The 11,325-nt window shown below is 43.0% G+C and overlaps 1 protein-coding gene across 2 annotated transcripts in view; it reads left to right on the forward strand.

The window, feature by feature from the left end:
• SMYD3 (SET and MYND domain containing 3) overlaps positions 1-9,980 on the forward strand; it is a 711,581-nt gene extending 701,601 nt beyond the window's left edge. For both annotated transcript variants that reach the window (XM_082470901.1, XM_082470902.1), the window contains one exon: positions 9,658-9,980. In XM_082470901.1, coding sequence (XP_082327027.1) covers positions 9,658-9,759 — 102 coding nt within the window. In that variant the 3' untranslated portion in view covers positions 9,760-9,980. The remainder of the gene's footprint in view (positions 1-9,657) is intronic.
• Positions 9,981-11,325: the final 1,345 nt, after the last annotated feature.

An 11,325-nucleotide genomic window follows, 5' to 3' on the forward strand; every position in this document is an offset into this window, starting at 1 on the left:
TATAGCCACTATGGAGAACAGTATGGAGGTTCCTTAAAAAACTAAAAATAGAATTACCACATGACCCAGCAATCCCACTACTGGGCATATACCCAGAGAAAACCATAATTCAAAAAGGCACATGCACCCCAGTGTTCATTGCAGCACTATTTACAATAGCCAGGTCATGGAAGCAACCTAAATGCCCATCGACAGATGAATGGAATAAGAAGATGTGGTACATATATATAGTGGAATATTACTCAGCCATAAAAGGGAACGAAATTGGGTCATATGTAGAGACGTGGATATAGACCTAGAGACTGTCATAAAGGGTGAAGTAAGTCAGAAAGAGAAAAACAAATATCGTATATTAATGCATATATGTGGAATCTAGAAAAATGGTACAGATGAACCGGTTTGCAAGGCAGAAATAGAGACACAGATGTAGAGAACAAACGTATGGACACCAAGGGGGGGAAAGCCGCGGGGGGGTGGTGGTGGTGGTGGGATAAATTGGGAGATTGGGATTGGCATGTATACACTGATGTGTATCAAATTGATGACTAATAAGAACCTGCTGTATAAAAAAAAAAATTTAAAAAAAAACCTACAAGAACTTAAAGAAAAAAAAAAAACTAAGTGAATCCAAATAAGAAAAATCCAAAGAAATGCACATCAGGACTCATCCTAGACAAACTTCTGAAAACTAAAGACAACAAAAATATCTTAAAAGCAGCAAGAGAGGGGCTTCCCTGGTGGCGCAGTGGTTAAGAATCCTCCTGCCAATGCAGGAGACACAGGTTTGAGCCCTGGTCCAGGAAGATCCCAAATGCTGTGGAGCAACTAAGCCTGTGCGCCACAACTACTGAGCCCGTGTGCCGCAACTACTGAAGCCCACGCGCCTAGAACCCATGCTCCAAAACAAGAGAAGCCACCACAATGAGAAGCCCCCGCACTGCAAGAGTAGCCCCCACTCGCCACAACCAGAGAAAAGCCCGCACGCAGCAACAAAGACCCAACACAGCAAAAAATGTAAAATATTAAAAAATTTTTTAAAAAAAGCAGCAAGAGAAAAATGATATCTTGCTTATAGGAGAAAAACAATTTGAGTTACAGTGGCTTTCTCATTAAAAACCATGAAGGTCAGGGACTTCCCTGGTGGTCCAGTGGTTAAGACTCTGTGCTCCCAATGCAGGGGGCCTGGGTTCGATCCCTGGTCAGGGAATTAGATCCTGCATGCCACAACACAGATCCGGCATGCCGCAACTAAAAACAGATCCTGCATGCTGCAATGAAGATCCCGCACGCAGTACTGAAGATCCCATGTGCTGCAACTAAGACCCGGTACAGCCAAATAAATAAATAAATAAATATTAACAAACAAACAAACAAACATGGAGGCCAGATGAAAGTGGCACATTTTTCAAGCACTGAGAGAAAAGAACTGTTGAGCCAAAAACCTATACTCGGCAAAATAGCCTTCAAGAGTCAAGGGAAAATCAAAACATTCTCAGATGAAGGAAAAGTAAGAGAATTTGTCACCAGCAGACCTATTCTAAAAGGATCGCTGAAGGAATTCTCTGAACAGAAAGTAAATAATAAAGGCAGGAATCTTTGAACATCAGGAAGAAAGAACATGGTAAGCAAAAGTAAAGGTAAATAAAATAGACTTTCATTCTCCTTTTGAATTTTTTAGATAAGCTTTGACAGTTGAAACAAAATTTATAACACTGTCTTCTGTGGTTCTAAATGTATATAGTGGAAATATTTAGGTCAATTATATTCGACAATTATATGTCTATGTCTATATATATATATATATATATATATATATATATATATATATATACACACACACACACACACAAACAAGTACACTCAAAAACATTACAGAATTCTAAAAAAAGCAGTAATCTACCGGAAATGCAAGAAAAAGAAAATAGAAGCAAAAAGAAAAAACCAGAATAAACAGAAAATTTTTTTAAATGGCAAACTTAAAACCCTAATATATGAATAACCCCATTAATTATGCAAGTGATCTATGTAAAAAATATAAATTGTCTAAAATATACTAATTAAATGACAGATTATTAGAATGGATTTTTTTAATGACCCAACTGTATGCTGTCCATAGGAAACTCGGTTTAAATACAGTGATATAGGCACGTTGAAAGTAAAATGATGGAAAAAGATACATCATGAAAACACCATTCATCAAAAGAAAGCTGGAGTGGCTATATTAATATCAGATAAAGTAGATTTTAGAGCAAAGAAAAGGTTGCTAAAGACAGAGAAGGACATTATATAATGGGAAAAAAAGGTCAGTTTACCACGAATACATAGCAATTCTAAATGTGTATGCACCAAACAACCCAGTTGCAAAATGTGGGAAACAAAAACTGATAGAACTAAAAGAAGAAATAGACAATAGACTTATGGATACGAGTATAGCTGGGGACATCAACACTCCCTGTCAACTACTGACAGGACAACTAGACAGAAAACCAGCAAGGATATAGAAGAATTCAACAACACCATCAACCAACAGGATCAAATTGACATTTATAAAACTCCACCCAGCAGTAGCAGAATACACTTCTTTTCAAGTACCCACAAACTGTATACCAAGAAGGACCATATTCTGGGCCATAAAACAAGTCTCAATAAATAAAAGGATTCCTGTCATACAAAGTAAATTCTCTGACCCCAGTGGAGTTAAATTAGAAATCAATAACACATTTTGAAATGAAACCAAACCTGCACCTCCTAGCTCTGTGTCTGGGACTTGGTTTGTCCATAGAATTTATCTAGTCCAATCTCCTCGTTATTCAAGTGAGGAAACTGGAGCTCAGGGAGGAGACATGATGTCTTCAGGGTCTCTCAGGTGCTCAATAAATATGCATTGGATCGACTGATTAGTTAAACATAACAACACAACAGCAACTCTTTCTGGAATAGCTACTCCCACTGGAAGGCACAGACCTGAGCTCACCACATCTGTAACCCCTTCTGGGGTCTCTCCTCTGGACCCCCCAGCACCTTACATCTCCCTTTATCACACACTGTCCTGCTAGAACCCTGATTTCTGGCTGTGCCAGAGCTCCTCCCAGAGCAAGGACCAAGTCTTATTCATGACAGCTGCTTACCCGATATTTAGTGTATGAATGGATAGATCTTTTCTTTGAGGAATCTTGCCTCCCAGGAGGACAGGTCCTTCCAGTGGATTCTGTACAAGGTGTAGAGCACAGTGGAGTCAGCAGGGGTGCTGTGAGCTCAGGAAGGTCATCCAAGGCTTTGGGATTTCCTGCTGCCCCTTGTGAAGGGCTGTCGTGGCTCTGGAGCTGCTTGATGGGTTGTAGGTCTGTCTTCTTACATGTCCTGCTTTGGATGCCCCAGCGCACTCCCACTACCTCCCACCCCTCTACTCTGCTTTCATCCTGAGGTGGGCAGAGTGAGAAAACTTGCCTGCATTTTCCCCTCTTGTGATCTGATTCCAGAGGTTTTTATCATGCGTACATTTCTTTTCCCTCTGATTTATATCCATATTTAAATCCTGCTTGGGGAAGTCATTACTGGATTCCCTCAGGCTTTTGGTAGAGAGTATATGAGATCCTTGATAAGCTTAATATATTTTTATTAAAAATTAATAAGCTATATTGTTTGCAACTTTAAATCATAATTTAATTCATTTTATTTAATATATGACCCACAATTCTACAATTACTTAAAAAAAAAAAAAAAGCTGTGATGAGATTGAAATCAGTTCTGGGGACCCGATCTTTCAAAGACCCTATCTTTACTCCTGAGTGAGCCATGCCTGTCGTGTGGCAGACAATCTGTGCTTCCATTTCTCGTGTGACATTTAGAGTCAGTACACGGGGGGCAGCAATGCCCCCTTGAAGGCTTCAAATAGGTCCTCTGTGGAAGATTACAGGCAGGCTCTTTTTAAATGCTACCATTAAAAAAATAAAATTTAATGGAAAGAGATAAGCTTTTCCCAGCACAGGCTGGCTCTGATTTTATATTTCCTTAATCTGTTGTACATATTGCTGCAGGAAATTAAATCAAAATTGTTCTCTCTGACATGTGCATGTGTGGCAGTTGGGAGGGGCTGAGAGAAGGAAGACACAGACCTACAGCAAACAATTGTCCTGGTTTGTCAGAGATTTACTGTAACTTTGTTTTGGGGGGAAAAAAAAGACCTCCTCATCTTCTTGCTGGGCTGAGGGGCTGCGGCCGCCATGCAGAGGCAGCCTGTGCTGACAGCTACATAGGGCTCCCTTCCTACATCGCTGAGAACTGCTGCCCCAGCTCACCTGTGGGCCCAGGTGATGTCCAAGACAAGGACCAGACGTCCCGCCGGACCAAGTCTTGAGTTGTGGCTTCCCGTCCTGTATACTCAACCTGCTGTATTACTCTCACATACACACACACACACACACACACTCTCACACACACAGGGAACATAGTTATCGCCATATTTTGCACATTACTAAATCCTATTTCTTTCTTTCTCTCCTTTTCTCTTCTTCCCAACCCATCACTCAGAGAAAATTAGTGTTTACTTGTTAATCCTATTTATACTTGGTTTTACCTTCTAGACAAATGATATGGATTTTTTCCAGTCTCTTCAATGTGGTCCTCTGCTCCCAGCTATGCCCATTTCCTCTCTGCTTCTAGCCACCCCTGTGGATAGGATCCTCTAATCTTAGTATCTCAAATCCTACACATACACACCCAGGGGTTGCCCCCACCCCACTTTTGCTACCGGTGCTGCATTCACCACCAAATACGAGAACGTAGGTCACAACCAGCAGCATCTTGACTAGGAAGACCTCATGGCTCCTCAGGGTGTCCCAGAAGCCACATCTCTGAGACCCTCCAGGCCCTCTCCTTGGTCACCAAGACTGTTTGCCAGTGGAGGCTGCACTGTGCAGTCATGGAATGAACACTGGGTTCACCCTGGGCTCCCTCTCAGGCCAGACATGAGGACATTGCACCGGATGGTCTTTATGGCCCTCCCGCAAGGAAGCAGGCTGGGAGGTATGGAAGTGAGGCCTGGGGAAGGCCAGGTGGCTTCCCTTCCTGGCTGTGGCTCTGCAGTTCGTGAAGGGCTGCAGGGCCAGAAGCCTCCTTCTGACGCTCAGGCACCTGCCGTGCTGTGGGATGAGCAGGAATGAACAGGAAGACTCCAGATCAGCCACAGTTAACTTTGCCTCTTGAGGAGCAGGCCTTATTCTTAAAGCTGGAAGGGAGGAGAAAGTGAAATGTATGACTGGAAGAAAGGCAGCGAGGAAGGAAGCTGGAGCTATAATACATTTGAAAACATGCAGATCAGCTTTTGCACAGCAAAGGAAACCATAAACAAGACCAAAAGACAACCCTCAGAATGGGAGAAAATATTTGCAAATGAAGCAACTGACAAAGGATTAATCTCCAAAATTTACAAGCAGCTCATGCAGCTCAATAACAAAAAAACAAACAACCCAATCCAAAAATGGGCAGAAGACCTAAATAGACATTTCTCCAAAGAAGATATACAGATTGCCAACAAACACATGAAAGAATGCTCAACATCATTAATCATTAGAGAAATGCAAATCAAAACTACAATGAGATATCATCTCACACCAGTCAGAATGGCCATCATCAAAAAATCTAGAAACAATAAATGCTGGAGAGGGTGTGGAGAAAAGGGAACCCTCTTGCACTGTTGGTAGGAATGTAAACTGATATAGCCACTATGGAGAACAGTATGGAGGTTCCTTAAAAAACTAAAAATGGAACTACCATACGACCCAGCAATCCCACTACTGGGCATATACCCTGAGAAAACCATAATTCAAAAAGAGTCATGTACCAAAATGTTCATTGCAGCTCTATTTACAATAGCCAGGACATGGAAGCAACCTAAGTGTCCATCAACAGATGAATGGATAAGGAAGATGTGGCACATATATACAATGGAATATTACTCAGCCATAAAAAGAAACAAAATGGAGTTATTTGTAGTGAGGTGGATGGACCTAGAGTCTGACATACAGAGTGAAGTAAGTCAGAAAGAGAAAAAGAAATACCGTATGCTAACACATATATATGGAATCTAAGGGAAAAAAAAAAAAGGTCATGAAGAACCTAGTGGCAAGACAGGAATAAAGACACAGACCTACTAGAGAATGTGCTTGAGGATATGGGGAGGGGGAAGGGTAAGCTGTGACAAAGTGAGAGAGTGGCATGGACATATGTACACTACCAAACGTAAAATAGATAGCTAGTGGGAAGCAACTGCATAGCACAGGGAGATCAGCTCGGTGCTTTGTGACCACCTAGAGGGGTGGGATAGGGAGGGTGGGAGGGAGACGCAAGAGGGAAGAGATATGGGAACATATGTATATGTATAATTGATTCACTTTGTTATAAAGCAGAAACTAACACACCATTGTAAAGCAATTATACTCCAATAAAGATGTTAAAAAAAAAAAAAAGTTTAAAAAAAAACAAACATGCAGATCGACCTTACCCTTCAGAGTGGTATGAAGATGACTGTCATGTAGCCTCTGAATCAAGTCCCTGAGAAGCACAGAACGTTCTCCAGATGAGGAACCTGGAGAAATAAAACAGGAGGACACAGAGAAGCTGGTCTGGGAGTTCTCCTGAGAAACGAGGCCAGGCCCTCACCCAGCAGAGAGCGGTGAGGGGCCGGGAGGGCGAGAGCCCTCACAGGTCAGGCAGGCCTTTCTCCGGCAGATCTGTCCATGGGGCTGGGAGGAGCATTATTTCTCTTTCTGCAAAGAGCTTTTCAGGTGGTGCTCCTGGCCCATTCACCCTCCTTTGTCAGATCACAAGTACAGCTGGTCCCCTGTCGAGTGGAAGGGAAGAGAACATCTAAGCAGCTTTCGAGTGAGAGAATTTCCCATGAAGGGCTCGAAGCATCTCTCCAGTCTCTTTTTACAATCGCGCTCTCATGCAGGCCCCTGCCTGGGACCTTGAGATGTCTAGAACAACAGAGGACCGGGGGGAGTGGGGCGGGAGGGAGACAGGAGACATTTGTTCCCTGAATGGCATCAAACATTTGTTGTTGATCTACTCCCAACTCCTCCCCTCCATCTCGATCACCCCTCACCCTGCCCCACTGCACCTCGGGATTTGCTTGCAGACACTCTGCACCCACAGGGCAGACCCACCCAGGTTACTAAGAACCAAATCCTCACGGCCCTGACTCATCACAGCCCCCTTCTGGGTTTCCAGCTGGGATGTCACAGGTGATGGGCCAGTGCGGGATTACAGCCAGCTCCATGGGCAGAGCTCTTTTCCAGGCTGGGACACCAGAGCCTGAGGTGGTGGGCCTTTCCCTTTTTTCTCTCTCTCAGCAGCTAAATCTAGACCCCGTCTGCCTGTTTTCCTTTATCCCAGCTAAAGGGAACATTTTTAAAGAGGCCAAAAAGCCAGGAACACAGGCCAAAAGCACTCCTAGTCCTGAACACCCAGTAGAATGAAGGGGTGCTCCGCAGCTCTGAAGTCTCTATGGCTTTAAAGAGGTTCATACCCAAGAATCCCACCTCCAGAGATTTATCTTAAGCAAATATTCAGCAAAGGCAAAAAAGTCCTATGCTAGAAGAGCTACATCATAACAAAAATTGGTAGTCATCTAAATTTCTAAGAGTAGCATTGTAAGATGAATGGATAAAGAAGATGTGGCACATATATACAATGGAATATTACTCAGCCATAAAAAGAAACGAAATTGAGTTATTTGTAGTGAGGTGGATGGACCTAGAGTCTGTCATACAGAGTGAAGTAAGTCAGAAAGAGAAAAAGAAATACCGTATGCTAACACATATATATGGAATCTAAGAAAAAAAAAAGGTCATGAAGAACCTAGGGGCAAGACGGGAATAAAGACACAGACCTACTAGAGAATGGACTTGAGGATACGGGGAGGGGGAATGGTAAGCTGGGACGAAGTGAGAGAGTGGCATGGACATATATACACTACCAAACGTAAAATAGATAGCTAGTGGGAAGCAGCACATAGCACAGGGAGATCAGCTCAGTGCTTTGTGACCACCTAGAGGGGTGGGATAGGGAGGGTGGGAGGGAGGGAGACACAAGAAGGAAGAGATATAGGGACATATGTATATGTATAACTGATTCACTTTGTTGTAAACAGAAACACACCGTTGTAAAGCAATTATACTCCAATAAAGATGTTAAAAAAAAAAGAATTGTACACAGCCATTAAAACGGTAATTATGTTGGCTATAAGTCACCACTGAATAATAAATGGTTGTTATTATTTGGTGAGAGCTTACTGTATCCGTTGTTCTCAACCCTGAGGGCACATTAGCATCTCCTGAGCCCAGGCCTCACCCCCAGAGAACAGGCTTCAGTTGACCATGTGTGGGGTTTGGACGCTGGTACCTTTGAAAGCCCCCAGTTGACACTACTGTGCAGCCAAGGCTGGGAGCATGGTACTGCGAGGCAGGTGCTTTTCTGGGTGCTTGACAGCCCCAAAGTCTCTTTACCTATCTCTCGAGGCACATTCATATTGAAGACAATGGGTCTGGTGCCCCCACCCCGTTGGGGAGCCCCCAGTTTGGGCAGTGCAGGATGATACTGTTTATCTCTAATTTATTGCAAAAATATTTTTGAGGATATTCTGGCTATTTATTGCTCGATAACAAACCATCCCAAAACTTAGCAGAGTAAAATAACCACCCTTTTATTATGCTCACAGATGATTTGAATCAGGAATTCAAACGGATCACAAGAGGAATGGCTTGCCTCTTTTCCATAATGCCTCTTTTCCACAGTGTCAGCTGGGAAGACTGGAATCTGGCTATCTTCTGGCTGATGGCTGAAATCATCTGGAGACTTCTTTATGCACATTTCTGGTGTCTAGGCTAGGATGACTTTGAAGATGGACTCAGCTAGGACTATCAACCAGAGCATCTCCACTTGGCTTCCCCATGTGGCTTGGGCTTCCTCACAGCACGGAAGCTCATGGTTCCAGGAGCAGACATACTAGTGAACAAGGCAAAGGCTGCATGGCCTTTCTGACCTAGCTTTGGAAGTCAGTAGCATTAATTCCATCACGCTCTATTACTGAAGTAGTCACAAACCCATCCAGATTTCAGAAATATTTTGGAGGTAGAACTGGCAAGGTTTAGTGAAGATTGAACCTGGGGAGTGAAGGCAGGGACTGTCAAAATGCCAATGTTATAATGTCATATGACATGAAAAGAATACAAAAATTATATGTATACATTATATGTATCACAGTGCTTATAGATGAGAATTAAATGCAGCATGCAAAAATGAAAATTGTATTTTAAGGTGATAGCAGCATAGTAGCTCATCTTTAGTATTACTTAATCGTTTTAGTAACTCTTCTTAAACCTCTTTACCTACACCAAACCTAAGCTCTAATAATCCCTGAAGATTGTTGTTGGACACCGGGCCCAGCATGACTCAAGTAGTAAGTCAGTCTGCTTTCCAAGCACCACGTTACAAAATCAGCCTTGTCACTTCCCTGCTCGTGTGGAGAACCACCGCGCTGCTCACACTGCGGACCCTGGGTTTCTTCAGGCTCCTGGTGTCACGGGAAACGACGAGGAGCAGGCAGGGACCTGCCTGATTTGGGGTTCTAATCCGTCTTCTTTCTTTTCCCTTTAGGCTTTTGATATTATGAGAGTGACACATGGCAGGGAGCACAGCCTGATTGAAGATTTGATTCTGCTCTTAGAAGAATGTGATGCCAACATCAGAGCACCCTGAGGGAACCCCCATAGAGGGAGAGACAGCTTATACCTTTACTGAATGCCTTATTGCGGTCACACACTGTATTTTGTTTGTTGTGTGAACCTCCCCTATTGGGAATGCTGTTCTGTATTTACTTTGGTAAATAAAGTCAGACATATGGTTTGCACACCACATGAATCTTTAGTTGTAGAGAAGCACGATTATAATAAATATAAAAAATTTGTTTGAAAATGCCATCTGGTAATTGTTTTCTTTGCTTACTCACTGGTAATGTTTAAGATCTCAGCATTAAAGATAGAAAATCCTATTAAAAGCGTAACAGAATAAGTTGTAACTTTCTCCTTAGATATACGGAGGGATAGTTGGATAAAAATCAATGTTTTCATATTTGCTTCCAAGCAAAAACTTACTTAATGTCCATTTTGGCAAGAAGCAGGATTTTCAGATGTTGTCTTCACTGCTTGCAGTAAACGATATGTGTGTCCATTATTCACTTCCAGATACATCATCTCCAACACAAGAAGTTTTACTCTAAATCCTAGAAAGACGTCATGTTTGTTAGGTTTTATTAGAAAAGGACAGGAGGTCTTCTTAATGAAAAAAAAACTGTTTTTCATACGTCTCATGGCTCTTTGTGTAACTCATTCTGAGCACTTTATAACCCTTTGTGTATGCCATGCTTTTTGGAGGGGAATTTTCTTCTATAAATCTCTATGTCTAAGGTTCGACCCTGTGATCTACATAGCATGGGGCTCCATTATCCTGCAGGAAGCAGGGTTCTAACATCCCAGCTCAAATCAGGTTTGCTTTCTTTTCTTTTTTCTTGCTATTATTCCCCAATTCTACGGCCTGCTTTTCCACTTTCTGCTTTAGACAAATACAGAAACCTTTTCTTTTCCTCTAGCAAATAATAACTTCTTTCATGGCTCTGTGACCCTGTGAGCAGTTTAGTCCCTCAGGCTTAGAGAAGACTCCAGTAGTATTACTGAAGCCCTTGGATTCCTGCAGCTGACAGGATTCTCAGCTTCCTGTCACCCACACCTTATTTTACAAGCGAGAAAATGAGATACAGGGAGTGATGATGGCAAAATCCAGAGCAGCAACTCAGGAGCTTCCCCCACCACCCCAGAAGGAGTGGCACGTCCTCCGGCCACGTGGCCGCACTGCGGCAGCAGCCGTGTCAGAATGACACATGGACGTCTGGTCGAGCCAGAAGGAACCAACCTCATTTTGCAGCAGAGAAAGCTGACGCCTAGAAACGGAATCCACGTGAACACCTGGCGGTCACTGTGATCACTGAAACGTGCCTGACATCCCGCACGCTGATGAGTTCTGCAGCCGTTCCATCAGCTTGCTTGGCTCGGGCTACTGTCCATCAAGTATCAGGCACCTCTAAAGCACATGGTATCTCTCATGGCCACAGTAGCCCAACGAGGTAGGTGTTTTGAAGCCCATTTTATAAGGAAACTGAGGCCTGGAGTTAGATGCTCTGGGATCGCCCCTGATTTACTAAGTGACCTTGAGAAAGTGGCTGAATCTCAGTCTTTTTGAGAGACCAGTTCTACCCAATTCAACAAATAC

Source organism: Balaenoptera physalus, assembly GCF_965194825.1.
Source record: "Balaenoptera physalus genome assembly, chromosome: 1".
Taxonomy (NCBI): domain Eukaryota; kingdom Metazoa; phylum Chordata; class Mammalia; order Artiodactyla; family Balaenopteridae; genus Balaenoptera; species Balaenoptera physalus.